The following is a 26036-nucleotide window of genomic DNA, read 5'->3' as shown; positions in this document are numbered from 1 at the left end:
CTTTCATCAAAAACTGTTGAGTTGTTCTGGAGATACCTCCATCCATCCAACGTCAAAAAGCGCATGTTATATTATTCGTACAGAGATATTGGATTCCCGCCTTTTTAATAACGTAAGACATAAGATAAATGTAACATTCAAATCAATGTACCTGTTAGCGCCGACCGTAGCAAAGATTACAATAAACACAACTCTCATTTATCTATAACAACATCCTCCACCACATTAGATATTAAATTGCCTAGACGCGGTAGGGAAAGCTAGATCTATCGCAAGCAATCATAGTAATTTAAGTCTCGACGCGAGACCTAGACCGCAATCCTTAGAAATTTTATCGGTTATCGATTTTCGAGTTAATGGTTTCTATGTTTAATTTATAACCAGCGTAAATAAAACTTATTCCGCAATAAAAAATAAGCTATAAGCGAAATAGATAAACAAATAATATAATTTAAATACAAAATTGTAATTATAAAAATAGTAGACGACATTTAATTTCAAAGTTTCATTTTCATATAAAAATGGAAATTAAAATTAACACAATAATCAAATATGCTCCTCGTTAAATTTGAACTTTAAAGTTCAGATTTAATAAGTGCCAAAGTATAACAATATTGTGCGCGAAATTACAGAATCATGGCTACCATGAGATCAATGATATTGAACAGTCCCTCATAAATAAATAGTGAAGGCGTAAAACTTGCAACGGCGCGGTTGCTTCACAACGCTCTATAAAATAACGTATAAATTTTAAACTAATAACCACTGGAAGCAAAGCTATAGCGTTAAAATTAAATTGAATATCTAAAGAACAATGGTTTACAAAAAAATATAATAAATCCGACTAACTGTATAGAAGGTAATGAACACTGGCGAAAAATCCTATCAGTCGTGCAAAAAGAAAAAATTCAGTCTTTTTGATATTAAGTTTGTACCTAAATTCTTACCGACTTCTAAAAGAAGGAAGTTATCAATTCGTCTGTATTTTTTAATCATTACAAATCAATAAGCATAGTAAGGTTTTAGTTTAGTAAGCATACGACTCATATAACCCTCATACATCTTCAAATTTTGGAACTATCCTCCCAGATATCCTGTCTAGTATAACTACGTATAAAAGCATCGCTAGAGCTTTGCCGCAGGTGTAATACTAACTTAACTTTATGTGCGCCACACCTTAAGTTACTCAATGTGCAGGAGTTTGAATATACGCAAATTTTAACATCATAACCCACTCGTGACTCCGCTTTGTCGACATAGCATGCGCTATGGGAACATTCAATATTATAAATTTAGCTACATCATACTAATGTTTAGATGGATGGATGGATGTATGGATGTTTGTTTGAAGGTAACTCCGGAAAGGTTGAACGGATCTTGATAAAATTTCGTACAGATGTAGAATCATAGCCAGGAAGAACAGATAGGCTACTCATTAAGTTTTTTTTTTAATTCCATGCGAACGGAGTCGCGGGTGACAGCTAGTTGTTCATATTAACTAAGATCCGTATAACTTGAATAACAATAAAAAATAACTAACGTACCAAGAATTCACAGCAACTTTAAGATTCGTAATAAAATCATAACAATAAAAAACAACACATGCAAAATGAACCCTGCAATTTGAATGAGGTCTTTGACATGACAGAATTATTCACAAAATGACCCTAAAGTACCGTGACGCATAACTCCACAGTATGTACATTAACAAACTGCGAACATATATACGAACTCATCTTAAAGATTATACCCAAGTCCATAATTTTATCAAAAAATGGTAAGAAGTTTGATTTTTCTCTAATTAAATTTTAAATGTACAGATAAAAAATAAGTAATAACCTACATAAAAAACATATAGAGAGTTAATTTTCAATTAAAAATCGTGTTATCGCAAAAATGATTGTCAATGCTGTTATCTCGTCTTGTAAAGGATTTCAACTCTGGCTGTGACATTTTAATTAAATTTCTGTCATATGTCTAATGCAAATAGTGTGAATCAATTGATTTATACAAATCCTTAAGATAAATGCAACAATAAAACGACTACTCGGCTAACATAGTTAATAATGGCTTAATAAACTTTTATGTACCGACTTGGCGCCTTCAAGTTATTTACACAAAAAAAGTATTTTATAAATGTAGAGAAGAGAGGTAAATATCTTCATTATGTTTTTATAAGACGAGTTATTTTTTACAATTAACATAAGTTTTGTAAATCTGCAACCATTTAAATGAAACAATTTTGTTACAAAGTAATGGTATAAAGCAAGCAACACACATTTAGTTTTAATAAGTTCGACTGTTCAGTTAAAACTTAAGATGTGTAGCGGGCTTTAAGAGTTACTTCTCTCGCTTGCTGACAAGATAATAGTACTTCTTGTGTAAAATTTATCGAACGTTATTACTACAGATGAGAACAAAGAAGTTTTTATCAAAGTTTTTTTAAAACAATTTCCGACTAAATATTTAGACGTGATGATTCTAGAGTCAAAGGAGTTATTTACCATAGGTATAAAAGATTGTTCATTACCGAATCAGTAAATCGCAGCAAAAAAAAACTTAAGAAGTGTAAAAAAAAGGAGTTGGCTATTAAAATTCACTTAGTATAAAAGATGAGTTATGGTGCGAATTTAGATGGTTGTAAAAAATCCAGGTACGGACGTTCAGGTAGCTTTGTTACCTTAAATCATTTTAGTGGGAATGTGTGAATATCTTACGAAGTCAACGATAATAGTAAACTCTAAAAAAATAAACATATAATGCAAAATATGTAGTTTTCCGAGTTCGAGTCTTGGCATACCTCTCTCGCTTCTTGTGGTATTTACATTCTTTAATTACAAGTACTTTAATCGTAAAATTCTTCCCTTCTATACTTTTTGATTTACCTAATTCTAAGTCTAACTACGGTCTAGTGATCAATAGTTGATTTAGAATTGTTTAGCAAAGTTACTTTTGTACGATAGCCATTTTTGACATGTAAAAAAACTAGATTAGCTTGTTTGTATTATATGATTATACATTATTGCAAAGATTGTTAGGTTTATAATAATGTGCCACTTGTACGAGTTAAGTGCAGTTAATGTGCAAAAGTAGAAACAGTCGCGAGCAGCCGTGCGTGCACCACGCACTACTTGGCAACGGAATTGCGACGTAGTCGTGGATAGAAAGTAGGGAAACGATTGCACATTTTAATTATAAAGATTCGATATTAGTTTCGACAGATGTCAACAAGCAACCACTGGCGAAACACAAACTTATTATTTTCACAGATATTTTTTTTTTATTTTTTTATTTTTAAAGAAATTAAAAGAATACTGATATGAGAATTAAGCTAATAAGAGAGTTAACAATACCAGAGACTTTGTTTATAACGAGTATAATATGAGTGGCAGTTGATTATTTTTGGTTATGATAGGGGCTTCGTAAAAGATTTTCTGGTCTTTTATTGTACAAGCTTATCAAATTATACTTTTGTTCCTTTTGCTCAAAACGTATCCAAATCTTAACGTTAGTTTCGGCTGCCCAAAAAGTATAATGAAAATAAATAATTGAACAACAATAAGCACTTTATTTGATACTAAAAAGAATGTCGGAGGATCTCGGCTCCCTGACAAGTGAATTGATAAGGTAAAATCTGATCTGCGTACATGATTTATAATACCCGACCGCTGCGTTCGCGCCTCGGGTTCCGGCGAAGATGTTTTTTTGACACTTTTTGGCGCCGCTCGTGCCCCCTGCTGGTTATCACAATCGCAGATTTATCCCCGCATTCAAAGCTCTCACGATACTTCGAATAATATTTTAATATTTATTTGACGGGTTATCGCGAGATTTTTTTCTGATTTTAGTAGAATGTAATTGTCTAATCAAAATATTTGTTACTTAGTCATAAGTCTACACTATTATATTTATTATCATTTTATTATTCCCTTGAGGAATACTATATTAAACATATTCCTGGTCCATTTCTTACTTTCAAGTGCTTCTTTGTTATAAAATGTAATTGCTGTTCTGAGATTAAAGCAGTTATTACTGGAGTTCATCGATATATCTCTGACATGAAAGGCCTTAAGTAATTACTATAGAAAGCAAGCGAATTCGGTCAGGAGGACTGTGCGACGATACGACGTAAGAGGGCGCTGGTATCGGATTTCAACAAATCACATCTCGAGCTTTAACCTTAAACTGAGTTGTCAGTTTAATCTAATTTCTTCAGTTACTTTATTGCGCCCGACACTTCCCTTAATTAATATTAATCATACCCTTGAATTTAAATTGCATGATTTATTTTTAAATCTGCAATTGAAACCTTATGCGGTTGTGATAAGGATGCTGTTAAATAATTTTCGATGGCCCCCTTGAATCGCCATCAAGGTTGCAGAGATAAATTACCAAAGTATAATTGATCGGCCGGAATAACCGACACATCAATTGATTTATGGAAGTTACTTTCAAGAAATGAAATTGTGCTTTTCTTGTACAGAATTATTATCCTCGTTTACTATCAATACTGATACGCGAACCAATGTTAAGATAAAACCACAAAAGATAAAAGACAAAATATTATTTAAAAAAAATCAAAAAGTAATTGCAGATTAAAAAAAATGATAAGGTAATTTCAATGTCATTTAAAAATTACATATTAGACAGCTATATCTAATATATAAAATTCTCGTGTCACAGTTTTCGTTCCCGTACTCCTCCGAAACGACTTGACCGATTCTCATGAAATTTTGTGAGCATATTCAGTAGGTCTGAGAATCGGCCAACATCTATTTTTCATTTTTTTTTACTGCGCGCGGACGGAGTCGCGGGCGACAGCTAGTGTTGTATAACTTTTCCTTCTTACTTATTACTATTAAATTACTTAATATTATAATTACGAATGTTTAGATGGATGGATGGAACGATGTTTGAAGTTGAATCTCAACGGCTCAACGGATCTCGATGAAATTTGACAGATTTGCAACATAGTCTGGAAGAACACATAGGCTACTAATTATGTTTTTTGTTATTCCGCGCGGGCGAAGTCGCGGGCGATAGCTAGTAATTGTTATAAATGTAAAAGCAATTATTTTTTACACTTCCAGTTTATATTTTGAACATTAGCATACACGAATTTCGTTGCGTTTAATGTACATAACATGTACAAAAGTATAAATATATGTTATGCACGAACTCGTAAACTTTTATACGAATTATCTAATAACAAAATAAACTAACGTTCAGTTTAATTGAACCGGCCTCAAAATCTAAGCGATTAAATTTAAATATAAACAAAAAGTGAATATCGTAAATATTAAAAACTCAATATAGATATGAATTAAGTGAAAGGAATACATTAAGTGCTAAAAAGTTAATTTTTTGTACAAAATTTGCTAACGTAATTGTACATTTTTGTAACAAGCATTATGATGTAATATTCATCCAATTTCAAGACACGTTTAAGAACATAGCATTGTTTTTTTTTAAAATAGTTTACCATGAACATAAGGTATGATTCATGCTTGATGGTATAGAGTATCCAAATACAAACTTAAAAACATAAATTAAAGTGTCCATAACAAAAAAAAAACATATTTTTGTTTTACGTGCTAAAATGATCCAGACAATTCATATTACAAACATTATTATCTGGAAGATCGCAAAATCACTCTTTCATTTTATTGCATCGCTAAAATTTCACGGTCTCTTATCTGATAAATAAAAAATCAAATATTGCGAGAAATAAAAATACTAACAATACTCTTAACAACAAGACGATAACAAATGTATGTTCCACGAAACACGTTTGAAGGGTCTAAACACGTCAGATCTTAACAAAAAGAAATAATTTGCTTCATTGTTACTCTAAGGAATTCGATTAGTTTATGTATTAAAACAAAACACTCTAAATATAAATAAACTTTTGGCTAATAAATATTATATTTCTTGGTTTAATTCAACTAATATTAAAACAGTTGGAGAAAGAAAATTAAACTAGTTTAAGGTAATTTATTTTTTATTGGAAACATATAATGGAATTTTTAAACTAAAAGGAGCCAAATAGCTGTCAAAGGACTTTAATTTGATATAGATTCTCTCTCTAAATCGGTCTTTCATTTCTGATGATCGTGGTCAGCATGTGTAGGGTTGCATATGGAGCGGGTATACCTCCACTGGCTCCTGTCCAGCGCAGTTTTCACAACGTTCTAAGTTAAAGTAAGAATCAAAACAACCTTTATCAGTACAGTTTGACGCTCGGTCAAGTAAACATCGCTCTCGTCCTCTCTTAAATTTTTATTTAAGTTAAGTGGTGAATAGCGACTATCTAAACATTTCTTGTTTCAGTAATTAAGTGATAGTATATGTGTTTGTGTACTTCGAAACATTTAAACGCGTAAACTAGTCTCAAAATAAAAGTATATTGTTTTACTTGTTATCATTGAACTGGAGTAAATTTTTAACAACTACCCACACATGTATGTTGCAATAACTTGTTAGCGTTGATATTCTAGTGATGTGCTTGTTTACGAACAGTTAAATCTATTCATACGAAGTGTTCAAACGATCACAATGTCAGCTAAGTCTCAACGTAAGTGCGTCGGGTGTAAGAACGCGAAAGGTAAGTGCGATTGCCTTCGCACTAACACGACTAAGTCTGACAACAGTAATATCCTGTTGCGTTCTTCTGACCTGAGTCCTCTTGATAACATCATCCTGTCGCCAGGGGGCTCCGACGACAATATCACCTTACGTAAAAATACCACAGCATGTGCCAAAGATTCTGAAAAGCTGGAGTATGTCACTGAACGTTCTCTGCGGAATATCATGAAGAGTGAAATGGCGGAGATGCTAAAAATTTTTATCCAACAACATGTCACAGAACAATTCGTGATCGCCACAAATAATATGTGTAAAGAAATGGAGAAGATTACTTCTGCCTTGGAGAGTTTTAACTCGCGAATGACCAATGTCGAGGAGCGGGTGGCAATTGTCGAGAAACGTCTAGATACTAATATTAATCGCAATGACTTGGCAGTTGTCGAATATCTTCAAGCAGAAATTAATCAACATGAACAAGAATGTTTACTCAATGACTTGGAAATCACGGGCTTACCGGAGGAAAAAAATGAAAACCCCCATCACCTTGCGTCTCTTTTAGCAAATAAACTCGGTATAACACTAGACGAACGAGATATCGTGAGTGCCGAGCGAGTGGGTCGAAAAACTGTTTTAGTCGAGAATGAGCGGGGCACAGAAGCAGCCGCAACACTGGCGCGTCCGCGCGCCCTCGTTGTTCGGCTGGTGCGGCGCAGCGCCCGCGACGAGCTTTTGCGCGCGGCGCGCGTGCGGCGCATTCTCGACTCCGCCGGCGTAGTGTCGTCCGTGGCCCCCCGTCGTGTCTATGTCAACGAGCGGTTATCGCGCCTCAACAAGCAATTGTTCTATAAGGCACGTGAGGAGTCTCGTCGCCTTAAGTGGAAATTTGCTTGGACTAAGAATGGCAAAATCTTTGTTAGGCGTGATTATACTCAGACTGCTGTAAGAATTCGTGACCAAGCAGACATTACGAGGGTTTTTGGCGATGCCACAGTTAGCCCTTAATGGAGAATCTTGCCTATTTTATTCCGAGCTTAACTCGCTACATTTTTTATTTTTATTATGTTTCTTGTTCTTAATTAACCTAAGAAAATATTGTTCTACATCTCAATTTTATAAGGCTCACATTTATATGCGCCTAATGTTTGTATTTAGTATTTTTGCACATTCGTTTGTTCACAATTTTTGTAATTTACTTGCTATGTTTATAACTAATTTATTTCTTAAAATTGTGGTGATTGCTATACCCTATACTTTATGGCGCCAAACGGAACTGCCTCGGTTTAGCTTCACTAGGATCCGAAAAACCTTCTTAAATAAATTATTAAATTTCTCTGATTGGCGACACTTGACACTACTGACACTTTTCTTAATACATAACAAATTTTGTCAACTAACGTATTCCTTCGTTATACAATTCAAGCATAAAGGTAAATTGTCTATAGGATTTTTGAATCCTGGATCGCTAGGGTCCCGCCACGACGAGTTTCTGGTAGCGATGGAACGACATCAGGTCGATATAATGGCAATAAATGAGACTTGGTTGCGATTGGGTGAAGAGGAGCGAGCTCCAGTTGTCCCCGGTTACCGTTTGCGACATGTTCCCCGATCTTCTGAAGTTAGATCGCGCGGCGGGGGGGTGGGCTTTTATGTGCGTCGCGGCATCAACGTCCGTACTCTCGCACATCCTACTGCAGCTCTCGTTGAACAAATGTGGCTCGGTTTTAACTCCGCAGGCGTAAGTTTAGCTATTGGTACAGCCTACCGACCTCCATGGCTCAATATTGACAATTTTCTGGACGCTCTAACGGAATCAGTTGTTACTTTTTCAAACTTTGACTATACTATTCTCTTGGGTGACTTTAATGTTAATTTGCAAAATCTTCACGATAGTAACACAAAAAAGCTACTTGACTTCTTTAACTTTTTGAGCTTGAAACAGTACATAGATAAACCGACACATTTTACTGATCATAGTGAAACTTTAATCGATATTGTCTGTTCAAATATGCATGTCCACGATATTACTATAGACCTAATAAAAGACCTTAGTAGTCATGCATTTATTAAAGGGTTCGTAGACGTTAAAAAAGTCAAACCATCACCGCAAATTAAAACGTTCAGGCCACTTAAGGATATTGATGGAGGTAACTTTAGTCTGGACCTAAATTCCATCAGGTGGGACATTGTTCTTAGTGATAATGTAAACGACATGGTCACTGCATTCAATACACTTGTAAATTACTTATTCGATCGGCATGCACCTGTCAGAACCTGTCGTTTAAAGCCAAACTTTCATCCTTGGCTAACCTATACCGTAAAGGAAATGATGAAACTCCGAGACAAAGCTTATATTAAATATCGTCGCACCAACCTAGATATACACAAACAACATTATAAAGAGATGAAACAGGTTGTTAAATCCGCAATTCATAGAGAAAAATGTGGATATTTTCAACATCATGTGAACAATAATTTAAACGACCCACGCAAACTATGGAAAAATTTGTATAGGACGTACAAAACAAGTACGGATTATGATCTCCCACACCATCTTTGCGATCCCGATTTAATAAATGAACAGTTCCTTGACGTTCCCGGCAAATGTATTGCAGATTTATCACATATTTTACATTTTACTTGTAATCGCTTCAGTTCCAACGTTTTTAAGTTTAAATCAATATCCGAAGAAGATGTCATTAGTGTTATTAGAACAATAAAATCAAATTCTATAGGTGTTGATGGCATATCCCTAGACATGATACTGCTGACGTTACCGCAGACATTAAGTGTTATTACATATATAATAAACAAATCCCTACAGACAAGCACATTTCCCGACATCTGGAAAATTGCAATAATTAAGCCGATCCCTAAAAAACCTCATCCCACGGTTATAAAAGATCTGCGGCCGATAAGTATCTTGCCTTTTTTTATCAAAAATCCTGGAGAAGATAGTGTGCATACAAATAATAAAATACCTAGAATCTAACGATATTTTGCCAGGATTACAATCGGGATTTAGACAAGCTCGGAGTACAGCAACAGCTTTACTGAATGTTGTGGATGACGTTCTGGCTGCGCAGGACATGGGTAAGGGGACCATCCTTACCTTGCTTGATTATTCCCGTGCATTTGATAGTATTAATATTACTTTACTTTTATCTAAGCTTGCTTACTACGGGTTTGATAGTTCAGTCGTCAGATGGTTTGCCAGCTACCTATCTAAGCGGTCTCAGTTTGTCAAGATAACTCTGGCTGACGGTAATAACCTAGAATCGACTCTAAAATCTGTTAACCGGGGTGTCCCGCAAGGCTCTATACTTGGTCCTATCCTGTTTATAATATACACCGCCGATTTAATTACTAACATAAAATTTTGTAAGTATCATTTGTACGCGGATGATCTTCAACTATACATCTCATTCAAACCGACCGAAAGTCACTCAGCTATATCTCAACTTAATGATGATCTCAACAGCGTAGTTCAATGGTCGGAAGCAAATTGTTTAGTTTTAAACCCGGAGAAGTCTAAATTTTTAGTACTAGGAACGAAATCTCAAATAACTAAAATTGTATCTAGTGGTCCCTCCATATTTGTTCGTGGTAAAAACATTGAGCGGGTAACACAAGCACGCAATCTTGGTTTATTGTTAGATGGTGACCTTCGTTTCCAAGATCACATCTCTAACACCGTACGGAATTGTTTTTTTAGATTAAAGACTTTGTATCACATTCGCAACTATTTAAGCGTAAAACTGCGTATTCGGCTGTGTGATGCATTAGTGCTATCAAAATTACACTACGGTGATGCAGTCTACGGGGAGTGCCTACTAATTCGCACTCAAAAACTCATTCAACGAGTTCAGAATGCCTGTGCACGATTCTGTTTTCAGATTCCTCGAAGATCACACGTAACACCTTACCTGAATAACGCTAACTGGCTTAAAATGAAAGCAGCTCGACAACTTCACTTTGCCACCCTTCTCTTCGGTATTATTAGATCACGTAAACCCCTATATTTGTTCGACAAACTTCAGTTCTCCAAACGGCATGAGAGAACCATTTGTGAACGTCTACTCTGTCCTAAGCACCATTCGGCAGCATTCCGAGGCAGTTTTTGTTACAACGCTGCAAAATGTTGGAACAACATACCACCTCCTCTGAGGTGTTTTAAATCTAAATTTACCTTTAAAAAAAGATATAAAAACCTTCTAATTGATAATCAAAAAACCTAGATATTGCTGTGTCAAATTGTTTCGGCATCTCGGAGTTGCCTGTATATTAGTAGTTTTTATACCTTTGTTTGATTTGTGTTGTTTTTTTTTTTCTTTTATTACTATTTTTTTATTATTTTATATAACGATCATAATTGTTGATTTTTTTTTGTTCTCTTTTAGGTCTGTATGTTACATTTGTTAGTTGTAATTTTTGTCATAAGTTTAAGTCTCACGGTTGACTGAGCATATATTTCTAAATATTTATTTATAGTTTTTTCTTTTATATTGTTTACTGTACTCATTTTTTTAGGGTTCATTGAAAATCGGCGCTGCGGTACCCGCCGCAGCACATGTCGAATGAACACCTTTTCTTCTGAATAAATGTATTTCTTTCTTTCTTTCTTTCTTTCTTTCATTAAAGAAGTACTTCAATGTAGCTATTGAACGCGACTGTACATATACTGTATTATACGTTGTATTTTTCTATTACGATATTAATTTTTACATTCAATCAAATGTTTATTAATGTTCGAGCAGTCATAAAATAATATTTATTTTTATAAAATAAAAAATTATGTGAATAATTTTTAATTTTTTCAATTTGTTTATGTCACGTTTCGACCTTAACATGTGATTTATATAAAATTTTATTGACTACAAAATAAATAAATATTTTGAGGTTTGTTTTATTAATAAATAGTGTTTTTTGGAAAGAAAGTTGAATAATTGAATTTGTTAAACATTACTTTACTGGGTTTTTATTAAGTCCTGATATATTTTAAACATATACACTATATACAAGAATTCCAAATAACTTGTAAAACAAGTCATTAAAAATAAAAATAAAAATAAACATGAATTCAGGACTGCAAAAATCCCGTCGTCATTATGTAATGGAATGTTTAATAAATTCTTTGCATCGGAATGTTGAAGAAATTTCACAGTAGGAGGTGAACAATTACATTTATGTCAATCAATTGTATTTACGAGTAGGTACATTACCTTTGTTCTGTAGAGCGGATTGGAGAAGTCCCAGCCCGGCGCCACGAAAAGATATCCACATTTAGATATCTTTCGGCTGGCCTGCAACAAATTAACATCGATAAATATATGAATCTCTGAATAAATCATTATATCTGAACAAATTAATAATGTCAATAAACAAATTGTTTATCATTTAACTTGGATATGCAGTTTTCTGATTGAAATTCGTAATATAAAGAAATAAACATCTGGCAACACAAGCATATAGTAATAAAATTTCCATCAGAAACGATAAGGCGATTATGAAAGAATTGTATAACGAAAATAATAAAGTATATCCGAGTAACAGTTGTATCGATGTGTCACCGAGGGCCGTCGACCTGCATTACATCACGAGTACAGTCGCACAGACAAGTTTCGCAGAACAGATCTCGATTCGCGACCACATCAACGTCTAAACTTATTAAGTCGACCGGGAAAATGATTGGCGTCGGACCGGATTGTAGATGTATGAAAGTGTCAGATCAATACCAGACAGTAATGCGAGAAATGTTGTTAATCGAAAAAAAACACGATATGACGGCTTCTAATGTAATAGTTAGACGTATAAAGACACCAGATATACTCGAAAATTACAACATTCCTTATTTATAAAGTTAATTGCAATCGAACGATAAATGAAATGCAACATTTTACTTTCAGATAAAATTACAACACAATTAAGAAATGTCATAAGGAACAAATAGAAATTTCAAGTAAAGATATCCAAAGTCATATATACTCAATATAAAGCTACAGAAGAAAATCCTTAACCATCATCTCCACAATATAGTCGTTAAAAGTACATACGAGACAAGTAAGTCAGTTTAACCTGTGACGCTGTGCTTGACCAATGTTAGCTTCAGTGGGCGCAGGACAACGACACATCTGTCCGTCTGTCGCCAGCTAATGTGAATATAAGAGGTCTATTGCCCTCGCGCCGCTCACCGTTTTAATGAGGATCGCCGCTTGGGAAACAGGGCACTGAATGGCTACAATGCAACACTCACCTACGCGACTCGACAAAATGTTTCAGAAGCTTGAGCAAAAGCTCTACGAATATTGTAATATATTTCGAAGTCTTTAGATTTTTTTCATCGATATTAATTAATGAATAATTTCGGGAACATCTTGATCAACATACGTATACATTATTTAGAAAGAAAATTCATCCTTTCATCTTTATATAAATGATTGATAGATAACAGGAGAGAAAGAGCTTTTATCAGTCATGAAAATTGTGGCACTATGTTTATTCGTAGTTTGGATTCATTTTATTTGTGGGAACACCAAATATCACTGATATTCACTCAACAAATATCTCAGGAAATAAATCCCGTTTAAAGGTGAAGCATACACAACTTCACTGCTATAAACAGAGATAGATATTTATACATCGGACCATTAGCGTAAACGGCTGGACACTTCCGACGTTAATTCCTGCGAGATAGTACAGGCTGTAGCAAATCGGCGACTCTGAAGGCGCGGTAGCTTTCCCCCATATCAACAAACGGAGACACAACAACATCTGTGTCAGGGTTCTGCGGAACCGGTCGCGGTGGCGGGACCGTTAGCGGCCGGATCGAATTCGTACCGTGCCCGCGCCCGCCGTGCCTGCGCCCGCGCCGTATTGTCGCCTCAGATGACTATCGTCTACGAGCCGTTGTTTACCTCGCTTTACCTCACCGTTATTAGAATCTACATTAAAATCTACACACCGGGGAGAATCTGAGATTACCACCATTTTGTACCTAGTTTAATTACATTAACCTCCATTCTCCTTTTGCAATTACACTAACTATAGGTCTTTAACACCTTACATAATAATGCCATCTGTTATTAAGTTACCAATGCTGTTAGCTGTCAAATGATATAATGATGCCAGGGATAACTGTCACCGTAATCTGAAAGTAATAAAATTATATGAAATGTGGGAAAGTTTCTACATTGTGTGACCGTAGACGTGTTGAAAACTGCAATGTTCACGGGTGACAGTAAGGGATGTCAAGTCTAAGAGACACCTTGAGAATTATCCTCTCCTTGAAAGTATTCTCCCAATGCATACATTAATGTAATTTAGAATTATAATTCAAAAATTTCAAACGATATTTTGTAAGATGACAAAGTCAAAAGTCGGATAAGCAGCAGTGGCATGACTTAAAATATAATGTTCTAATACGCTATCCAAAGCGACTAACATAAATTTGTCGCAGACAAGCGTAAAACTACTCGTCCGTACGGTGAGCTTTCATTATTTATTATTATCCCCTCCACAGTCTTAAGTTATAGGCGATTTGTACCAAATTTAGCTTAGCTTAACTTTTCATCTGAATTGAAATAAAAAAAAAATATGTTACGGATTCAAGAACCTAGTTCCAATATTACTTCCTTCTTTGACAACGGCTTAAAGTCATTTCGAGTTATTTACGGAAATGGACAAATGGGAATTTTAAAATATGTATAAATGTTTGCAGATATCTTGGCGGCTCTTAACTTCGCGCGAGTCGTTGCGCAGAATACATAGGTACAGCGGGGCGTAGCGGGATGCGGGTGAAGGATACTGCGCAGTGCGCCTATGATAATGGACCGCAAGGTATTTTTAAAATATATTTATACAAATTTAATTCTTCATTGGTAATTCATTAATCTTTAGTTTAGAATTAAGATTATTTTTATTCAATACATATAAGTTCCAACTTGCAATATTGACTTTACTTTACTTATTAAGTTAATATTACTTTACATTTGCGCAATAAAGTGTGTAACTTAAACCAATCCGCGTAGGTAATGCTCAAGTCTATGTTATAATTTATATTAAATAACACCAACATTAAGTCCGGCATTACTGCGACATATCACTTAATCAATTCAAAATTTCGTTATTTATTCTGGCGTTATTGGGCTCCGTGGGCGTGGGGGCGCAGAGAACGTGGAGGTCAACATAAATTGGTCACCTCTATTGGCTAAGTTTGCATATGATTTATGCGATCAATTTATTATTTATAATGTTTTAAACTATTTTAACATATCACATAAATGTAAATTAAGTTACGATGATTGCGTATTTTAATATTAGTTAACTTAAACTTAAAATTTCAAAAAATTTAAATGTTGATCTCTGAACTGGCTTCTTATCGTTTCGCTTAACTTTCTATGATAAATTTAGAAATTAAACGATTTGATGTAAACAGAAATAAGACAGTGGTGATAAAGTAACCGAGTGATGGATGTGGACGATAAACGATGTCGCAACTACTCGTATATTTAAGAATTAAAATATAGAGTTTCAACTGAAACAGACATAGTCAGTAGTATTGTTATTAATAAGTTCGAATTATATTTTGAAGTCTTAGCCTTCTTGATACATAATAGTGGGTTTTTGAGACCAAAATCCCCGTTTAAAACATATTTTTCTAGGTGTTTTTTTGACAGGGATGACGATATGTTTAATATAAGCATTGTTATATTTATTGTTCTGAATACTGTCTAAAATAATAATTAGGTGGCTTTATTTTTCTTCATCCAGTTGAAAATCGAACAGTAGCACTCATAAACGTTTAACACTTAAAAACGCCTGGTGTAGACTTATAGTAAATCTCTGTAAAGGATAATAAGGATCTCTGTTAGTAACCATTTAACTCTGAGTGCGCCAGTTAGTCTAGATAGCTTTCTGTTAATCAAAAGTGTGATATGCCTCATTAGATGTTAACAGTCTCCATTGTTATCCTTTCCACAGGTAGCGCCCAGTTCCGGAGGTCGTTCGTGGCGGGGTGTTACGCGGGGAGGAAGGGCGTGGGAAGTAGGCGCTTGCACTTTCGTTACATCGGTCGCCGCTACGTCTGCTAACTAGCTGATATTCAGTAATCATGCCTCAGTAATGATCTTAACAAGCAAGGAGAAAGTCTAGAACAAGAGACCTGCAACTTTATCTAAGGAGTACATGACATGTTTCAATCGATATCCGCTAATAGAAGACATACAGTATACCTGAACGAATAAATCTTGGCTTTATTTTGTATAGTACAGAGTGATTTCTTTTGTAGATATTTATAAGTGTTTTATTTCGGTGTCTTTACTCTTATAATATTATTGTGAAAAATCTTTAAAGAGAATACTTATGAAATAAATTTTAAATCACTCTGTATACGAAAGTGTTTTTGTTCAAAGAAAGTAATCGTAAATTCTGACAACAAACATAATTATAAAATGTCTACATTATGAACGAAGATAAAAATTTCTTAAAATAAACCATAACGACCGCATTATCCGGTTTCTTCCCGAAAGAGATTACGACTTATCTGATATCGTGGTATTTAAAAAAATACTTACCGTGAAAAGTAAAACTGTATCGAATCGATAAAAACGGTCTCCGCTAAGTGCCGCCATACACGAATTGCTTGAAGAATTCGAAGAGTTTTAAACGACCGACATTAGACGACGCAGTCGACGTTCGCCAAGTACGGACCGAAGTTTGCATTTGTGCCTATGAATTTGGTTAGTTGTTCGACTACTGCTCGTGTATGCCAGCTTTAATAAATAAGAACAAGAATAATGGAAAAATCAATAGAAGTCACTTTCTAAACGTAGCGGCGACAGTAAGATAAGAAAGTGGCAAAAACACAACAATAGCTCGAAGATATTGATGGAATCACGACATTCACATAACTATATGGACATATAATGAGAATGCTCGTTCACAGAAATCCTATGAATGTTTTGCTTTAGTAGAAATCGCTTCCTACTTTACTTCTCGTTATAAAGATACATTTCAAATGACAACGTATCTGTATCGAGATCTGAGTAGATTTTTCTTTAATTTTTTTTCAATGGTATTAGTAAAATACCAAGCTTAATAAAAAATAATTTAGTATAGACGTCGACTGTTGGATTCGAATCTAAGACCTACTAATTAAACTTTTTTTATGACTAACTAGCCATTGCCTTGAAGAGGCATTTACAGTTTCACCGGGCTTAAATTGGACGGTAGATGGTAATTAGCCTAAACCTTGTTTATGAGTTACTAAGATCAAGGTCTCCCCAAGGAGCCTCAGCTCAGGCTGTTAGTTGAGCCTAATGTAACATAATTCAAAATCATATTTGATAATAAATATATAGCGACTATTAACTGTCAAGTGAAAATGAAAAAGCTGCCAAAGTCACAGTGTAGCTATATTGAGACTGTGCCATTAACTTATTGTTGTTCACTTCGATATTGTCTATCAAGTTTCTGATGATCAGTTAAGCATCTCACGAAAAGCCCGAGGCGATGCTCTCTGCGAGCGGGGAGTGCGGTGTGCGGGTGCGGGGGTGTTTGACAACACAAGCAGTGCCCGCGCTCGTTCATCACGCAGCCACTTTCTCGACTTCGACGCGCCTGACAGATTTACATCGAGTTTTTTGGTTCGCATCAGATTTTTAATTGTCAGATTACAAGTAAATTGAAAGTAAGATTCTGCAATTAAAATCGTGATATCCATATATAAGTGATGCCAACATGCAGGGAATGTAAATTTATTACATCTTGTAAGACCCAGTTAACCGTAAATGGTTTTAAAACTGTTTATAAAGTACATTGGACATATTCGATGGACAGCGAACACATTACATATATTAGTCCAGTAGAAATAGTAACTATAGGCGTTATTAAAAATTATTGCATAATTTAAGTAAAATAAATTTGACATTAACACCATATAATATACATCAAGATTGGCATTATCCCCCAGAAGACGTGCAGAGCGGGAGACGGTAGGCGCGAAGTTACATCGGCGCGCGTCACGGCCGGCGGGCGGCTACGCTACTGCCACAATTATCGATTCTAGACCACTCTCACTGAATCAAAAAGAGCAACGAGACGTAAAGAAAGCAACTAAGCGACGTCAGGTGCGCCCCCATTTCACTTTCCAATGACTTATCTTCGGCCACGCATCGAGCAAAAATGAACCTTCCATCACAAGAATTACGATGGACAATCGTTTGTCGGGTTTCTTGTAAGGCGGAGAAGTTTTCATTATCAAGATTTGCACGGGAACCCTTTAAGTGCCGCTAATTGCGAGCGTCCGTTTTGCTGACCGAAGGTTTCTGTTAATGCTCGTATATTAGAAAATATCTTTCGCTTTCGCATTAGACTTAAATGATCATCGTAAAAGCTCTCAGATCTATGATGTACATAATTTATTGTCATTAGCGCTGAAACTAGAATTGTTCTTCAAATATAACTTACAGAGTATTTAATTCAGACCGTTAAACTGCAACATAATTAATTAAATAAAAATTCGATTTAACATTCATAATTGTGCTAACTTTCCCTTAAATCAGTTATTAAACAAATAAAACTGATCGACAGAGGCTTTTTAAATTCCAAAATGTATTATCGATATCTTCCAATAAAGAGTTTACTTTCTTTTCCCTTGATTTTTGTTTTAAAACGTAAATTCATATGAAATGTTTTGACGCGTAAACCGGAACGTCCGAGGGTAAATATCCTGTGCGTAAAAAAAAACAAATAAAAAGCAAAATGGCGCTGACATCTGCCGAGATAACGGTAAAGCTGCAGACACGGATGCATAAGGATAACTATTTACTGTGTTTTGCTTCCAAGATCCTTAACAGATAAACACAAAAACATACAGGAACACAAGCACCATAAATCACCTTTATGGAGTGGTCTGTAAAATAAAAAGTAACCTAACTGTAAACTAGCGCTAATTTAGACAAGAATAAAGCTGATACTCATTTAAGATTTAAATTTACTTTATAAAATATAGGTGGTGTAAAAGTGAGAGATTGAATTTGAGATCGTAATTAGGCCGGGAATTGGCTAACCTTTTTTCTTCTCATCTATATATATAAAAGAAAGTCGTGTTAGTTACACTATTTATAACTCAAGAACGGCTATTCAGCCGTTTGACTGAAAATTGGCAGGTAGCTTAGAACCAGGAAACGGACATAGGATAATTTTTACCCCGTTTTCTATTTTTTATTCCGCGCGGACGGAGTCGCGGGTAAAAGCTAGTTTGATATAAAGTTGACATTAGTTTTAAAATTTAAAAAATCATAATAGGTACACTATCTGCATCATTTGTTTCAGTCGCTATTGTTACAAATCGTAACAATTTCGGCGCCGTGGTACAAGATGAACTAACGATCCGCCATTCAGAGATTGAGCTGTACCGACCGACAGACTGACAGATTTTTTATGAGTCTATTTAGACCGAACGATAACAGCGTCAAGTCGGCGCTTCTGATCTCTGCCAACAGATTATTTTAATAGTGATTGTTAGCAAACTAAATAAAATACGGTTATGATCGGATTTAAATACGCATGTTGTTAAGTCGATTGATCTTAGAGTTACGATTTACAGAAAATTCACTTATATTTTGGTGGTTATGGTATACCATATTATATTATAGTTAAACAAACTTTTTAGCTGCACCATAAAGTTTATGCAGTCGAACCGGGAGGAATAAGCGATAGTCTAAGGGACAGCGATATTTTTACCTATTAGCAGTGTTAAATAAGTAAAGAATAAAAAAAACTAATTATATCCTACTAGTATACTTAGTTAAGCCTATGTGTTCTTCCAGACTATGTTCTACATTATGCCAAATTTTAGCGAAAGCCATACAGACGTTCTTGATATACCTCTAACAAACATCCATCCATTAAAACATTCGCATTTAGAGGTTTATCGCTTATCTATATATATGTATGTACATAACAAGCTATAAGATTTCTAAATTGATGGGTAAATACAGTAATATGCGACATAATTAAAAATCGATTTCTAAGCTGAATTCATGGCAAAAATACTGATACAAGAACTTTGTATTTTAGTGTCAAAACAATGTGATAAAGTATTATAAATATAAAATACCCTTTGTATTGTTCAATCCCATTGAGTCTTTCACTCAGTAGTCATTCATTAATGTCTGGCGAGTCGCGGCCTAGCGGTACCGGCTAAGGTTGTCCGTTCACTCAATCGTGCCAGATTAATACACAATCGAGGAAAAAAGGCAACATGATTTACTATGATTTATATTGACACTTCGACACAATTACTAGTCGTCTGTTGATTTGTAATATTGTCATTTTTTAAACGATTAACTGCATAGTTTACTCTGATACAAAACTTTTCTACAAGCTTATATTTAATGTCACCTGTACAGATGTTTGTCATCAAATCTTGCATATTAAATTTGATCCACTTCCCAGTTATTGATTGACCTAAAACTTTGCAAACATTTGCAAATCACGTGACAATGCTATATTAAGAACTTCGTAATAAAACGACACAAGCTCAAAGAGTTAAGACTCGTTTTGATTGTCTTGACGAGTAGTTTTTTTCTGTTATTTTTAATTAATAATAACACAATAAAAGCTTTTATTAAAAAGTTTTTTCTTTAAATAATTTGCTTCTTAATTTTTTTTACATATAAAAATATTTTTCTTTGAATGAATCAAATTTTAGTAACTTGTCAAACCACTGAAATCAAACACATATGTAAGGTTGTACTAGAAAACGTGCCTATTAGTTTAGTTTAATGTTGTTCAGTTAAGAAAATCAATCAATAGCTTTAGTTCAAATGTCAAGGAAGGTTCTAACAATGGCGAACCGACAATTTTCACTAGACCGATACACACAATTTCCATTTACGTAGCGTATCGACTTTCCACGCAATTGTTGGGAACAACTCCGTCCGCTCACTTTCTTCGTCAATAGAAATTATCATCGAATTGTCGACAGTAATTACTCAATCGCTACTTTGAACTCTAGTTCTACAATAAAAGAGACGTGTCGGGTGTCAAGTTAGATTGGACATGTTATTGACAATTGGTTTCTTTTGTTACCGGCAAACCATTACGCCGACTTTACCCATTGGCGGTAGCCCTGTCTCTGTATGGAAAAATTAAATACGCCTAAGTAAATTAAATAACTATTGTAAAATATCTAAAATATCGCAGGAAAGAGACACGTTGGACGTAGGAAGAAGTCGTGGCTGAGGAACATCAGGGAGTGGACCAACATTGCCAGCGTTGAAGACCTGTTTCGCTTGGCGCAAGATAGGAAGAATTTCGCTAAGCTGACGGCCAACCTCCAATAGTGGAGAGGCACAAGAAGAAGAAGAAGAAATTAAACAAATAAAATGAGTCCCCATCTATTTCATAATAAAAATGGAGTCCTTCAGCATAAATTCAATTGTAAGCAAAGAACCTAAAACGGTTATGTAGCGATATTATGTTAATAGTCAATCTTACTAATATTATAAATGCGAATGTTTGGATGTATGGATAGATAAAGGGATGGATGATTGTTTGGAACGGATCTCGATGAAATTTATCAAAGATATAGAAAATAGTCTGGAAGAACACAGGCTGTTAAGTTTTTTTTTAATCCGACCGAACGGAGGGAGACGCGGGCGACAACTAAAGTTTAGATAAGTCTATTATATTTATTAAAATCAAAATTAATTCTGTTATTAATCAATATTATTTAATTAATTAATTTGATGAATAGCTGTTACTTATCAGTTGATCCATCTTGTTCGAGTGTACCTTGTAAAAAGCCTTATTCATGTTTTATAAAGAACTTTGAAATTGTCGTCGGTACAGACGTTTATAGCACGTGCTATAAAAAGACGACACACTGGCACTCGCTAACAACGACCACGTATAATTCAAGTCCGGTTTTGCTCATCATTAATGGAATTATATAAAAAAAATACGAGAGACATTTGTTAACGTTGAATTGTTCTCCAAGGATAACCGGATCAAATCACATTCAAGCAATAATTCAAATTTCAAATCTTAATTTTGAAATATTGCTTCAATCAAACGCTTAAAGGAGTACAAATTAAGCAATTGCAAAGACGTCCGCTATTTAAGAACGTCGCCTCGCTCCGGGTGACAAACTGGCATTAATTCGGTCGCGGCGTTCTGAAATTGTAGCGCCGACATCGGCGGATGCCACAGCTTTTTTCTCGAATTCAATTCGAAACAAATTTGTTCGATGTATACATAAATTGTACACTTTAACATACATTTTAACTGAGGGTTTCGACTGTCATTAGACTTGTATAGACACATATTGCTATCTCTGTCCTTTTAAATCTCCTTTTAAATTTAAATCTTTTTTGTGTTAATAAAAAACTTTCTTTCTTTCTTAAATAAAATGCAAGGGATCATTGCAGTCGTAAGTCATAGTAAATGTTGTACTAAAATTATAACTGTTTTAATATTTTATATATGTTCTCTGTTCTCATATATAGTAGAACCTAGATAAGTGAAAGTCCAAGAGAACGTGATATTTTTCTCGCTTACAGAGGTTCATCACTTATCCAGGTTCGGCTGTACGTAAAAGAACATAAAACCTAATAACTTGTTTTATATCCCAATTAAAAAGTACATAACTTTAAAATTATGATTTTTTAATATCTTATTTGTTAATGTTAGGTCAAAATAAAATTATTTTTGAACTTGACCTAGTAACCTTTAATTTTTTTTACTGCAGCATCGTATTCGCAAACGGAAGGCAAAAACTAATAAAAAAAACCTTTTAGTTAGGTTTTTTGTCCGAACTACCATATTACCCTTACCTGTTAATACATCTCAGTCAAAACATTCGGTCAATAATGTTGAAGGTTAATTTAAATCTTCAATCCTTTTAATTTTTACACATATCTCGAAGGGTCCTATGTATAAGTACCAAAGTAAAAAATTAATGATTTTCACTTTTTTATGTTAAAAGCTACGTCTTGGTCTAGTTAACAAAATGCACTAAACACAAATACACATTTACAGGTGTGAAGTTGTCAATTTGCACATTGGCATCGAACTATTCTCGTGAACTCAATCTTAATATTTTTAAAACGTGTACAAACATTTTTCTTCGGCCTCTATCTAACTACAATAACCAAGGTTTAAAAACATGTACGTCGTTTTCTGAATTAATTTCAAACACATCCAATATTATCAAAGCAGAACTGTAGAAAGAAACCATAAGAAATAAACTTTTTATTTCCTTATAACTTAAACTTTATCTGAACTCTTTTTATCAACTTTAAATAACATACATTAATGTATTTCATTCTCAGTAATGGATATGAGCATTTCAAATTAATATTCAAAACCCATTACACGGTCTTATGAGTTTCATAGAAGAGCATTGTTTTAAAGTCACAGCGTAGAGTTATGCATAAATAGACAGTACTTACATGTATAATTTTTAAGTTAATATTTGATTTAGTATTTAAATTTTTAGTACTATCTAAAATTTTCTTAGGAAATCTATTGGGAAATATAATTTGTATGTTAAGTTTTAACGTAAAGAAATTTCCTATCCTTTAACGCTATGCTTTAGGGCTGTGACTGTATTTGTGTGAAAACTTTATGGATTTAGAAAAAAAATAAAACAAGAAAGGTCGGGGGTTATGGCTAGTTGGAACGCTCCAAATAGTAACAGCAGTTTGCAAGCGAGCATTGGGAATGTTAATAGGCGAGCGCCTGGGTTATGCGGCGCGCGTGTTTTTCTGCCGGTCCCACTGTGAATTGTCGTTTGCCTGCATTTCGTCGCATGCCACTTTTTTACTGCACTATTATAAAACATATATCTAGATATAATATGTCTAGGATAGCGCACTTTGTATATAGAAAACTATACGGAATATGTTTTTAGTTCTCAGACATTGTAATATTTTTTCCATAGGTTTCGCGCAATAAATAAGAAGACAGTTTGATGAAATGCACATAGTTATGTCTGTCTGCTTAACACTGCTTTTTTATTCTGTTACATACACGTATTGCAAGACGATGATAACTTCTTCATTGAAGTTCTTTTGTAGAAAAATGATAAAATGTTGAAACTGTGACTTAGTACAGCTGTTTGATTTTGAACCTCAAATAACAAACTACATTCATCACATTGTTTACTGCTACTGAACCAAGTCGAGCTTTACAAGACCTTATTTCGTTTTATTATCTTACATCTGGAAATAATTAGTGCAAAGGTATAAAAGTGTTATTTTCAAAAATTTTATCATCTGTGTCCGTTAGCCGAGTTAATTTACTGGCACTTGAAAAAAAAAACGATAAGATTTTTTTTTTAAATTCCGTTTGTTAATTTTTTTTGTATGTAAATTGCGTAAATCTTGTTTCCATTCTGAAAGACGTAATAATACATGTATAAAATTTTAAGTACTGCATTTATTTTTGGACGTAATATTAGGTAATTTGTAGTAAACAGAAGTCGAATCTACTACTAGAAGAACAATATTCCGTACCATTAACCACTAGGCAATAGACATTAATATGAGCTATATTAAATGACAAGTTCAATTCCTACATACCAGTGTAAATACTAAGTGCATTGCAAACGACATGATATTGCATTGTCTTTGTAACATTACAGTTTTTGCGATCAAGCAATAACAACAGGTGATTTCGTAGGAACATACATAAATAAATAACATTCCTATTTACTTTGTAAATAATGAAAACAGCGAACACAAGTACAGAGAGAAATAATATCTTCCAAACTCAACTGAGAAAAACATATCGTGGGTTTCCGAGATCAAATTCCAAACATATTGTTATCTCTGTTTTATCATATGACAGGGATAAAGTCATATACTGAGATTTTGGTGACAGAAACCACCTCGGTTATTGTAGCTCAAATTATTATTTTTTTGAACACATTTTCTTTTCCACGTAAAATATTTTATTGCCTCATAGACACTTTCTTAAACCACTTTCTATTTCTGTATCGCACGGAATGTTTGCTTGGGATAAAAAAAAAAAACATTGATATAATAGTGACGAATATAGCAATTGAAGGATAGACAGCTATGTCTAGCTAGTTTTTTGGCTCAAATATTACATTTTAATAAACATTCACTTGAAATAAATCAGTATTAGTATTTTTAAATAAAGTACTTGAGTGCCAAATGTAAAATTAACCGGATTTTTTTTAAATATTTTTAATAACTTGTTAATTTACATATTAAATACATAATAACATATCTTTAACGAAACATAATTATATCAAAATAACATTAAAAGTGTTTTATATTTCTTAATTAAATCCAATGGAAGTCATTATTTCAACATAATGGATTTCACATAAAAATAATTTACCAGCTTTAAATCGTTAATAAAGCTTCAGTTTCAATTGCACAGTTAAAACTTACGTCTATATGCAAAACTGGGAACTATTAAAACTTAATAGTTCCCAGTTTTAGTTAAACTAACTTACAGTTAAACATTTGTCTGCAATATAATTTAACTGAAATTCGTAAAAAAACAAAACAAAAATTTTAATAGAAAAGTTAATCATAAATATCAACTGTCACTTTTATTATAAAGTAGAAAAATGTCACTCGGGTTAAAGATAATTTTATTAATTTATAACCAAACATTAGTCTGTAACAGTCCTGAGAAACCTTACTACTACTCGTAAAATTGTTAATACAATCTTCAAAGTTTAAAATTATTATATGTCATAAACAATACCTACAATACAATACAATACAATTATTAAATTCATTCTGAACAAGACCTGATATTAATGAAACATCCTATAAAGTTAAACATCCCATTATCAGAAATTGAAAACCATAGTAAAACACCAAGTCAATTACAAGCTGTCGAAGTCACTGTCGAATTCAACAATCGATCCTCAAGAACGATCTAAAAATTATTTTATAAATATGCACTACAAAAATAGATAGGTGACCTTGTAAAGGATAGATCACGTATTTTGATTGCATTTGTGATCTGAAATCATTTTTATAACGGCCAAAAAAATTAAGATTGATTCCTAGCTTTCGTCACTTTTATGTAAAGCGAATTGAATTTTTTATGGTAATGGTAATATTCAAACAACCGTAGCAATTAGAGATCGTGTGAATTATCCGATGACTGGTTCAGATGTCAACTTTCTACCTTTTCAAACTTGAGTGATTCGCTAATTTTGTTATATAATAAATCTCATTATGCAAATTAATTTTATCATTTGATTTACGCTTATTATAGACATTTCTAACTTAAACGGGATTTCGATAGGCTTTTCAATTTCACTTTCGCTCTTTTAGAATCTTCATTTCCTTTATTAACTTAATCGCAGAGTATTAAATTAAAATAGAAATCAACAGGTTTCCTAATATAGGTCCAAGACATCAAATAGCTATCAAACTAAGTTAAAACTAATTAAGACA

At 33.8% G+C, this 26036-nt stretch overlaps 1 protein-coding gene and 1 long non-coding RNA gene across 2 annotated transcripts in view; one reads left to right on the top strand and one right to left on the bottom strand.

Annotated features, from left to right (window-relative positions):
• The window catches only part of LOC106720729, a 59964-nt gene extending 44187 nt beyond the window's left edge, over positions 1-15777 (top strand). Inside the window, exons 2-3 of the long non-coding RNA XR_001357470.2 lie at positions 14300-14418; positions 15562-15777. This is a non-coding gene — a long non-coding RNA (uncharacterized LOC106720729). The remainder of the gene's footprint in view (positions 1-14299; positions 14419-15561) is intronic.
• The window catches only part of LOC106720728 (protein outspread), a 221741-nt gene that overhangs the window by 109163 nt on the left and 86542 nt on the right, over positions 1-26036 (bottom strand). The window contains exon 2 of the mRNA XM_014515481.2: positions 11805-11885. Within this exon, the coding sequence (XP_014370967.2) occupies positions 11805-11885 (81 nt within the window). The remainder of the gene's footprint in view (positions 1-11804; positions 11886-26036) is intronic.

Source organism: Papilio machaon, chromosome 4 (assembly GCF_912999745.1).
Source record: "Papilio machaon chromosome 4, ilPapMach1.1, whole genome shotgun sequence".
Lineage (NCBI taxonomy): Eukaryota > Metazoa > Arthropoda > Insecta > Lepidoptera > Papilionidae > Papilio > Papilio machaon.
This window is presented reverse-complemented; position numbering and strand designations above follow the sequence as displayed.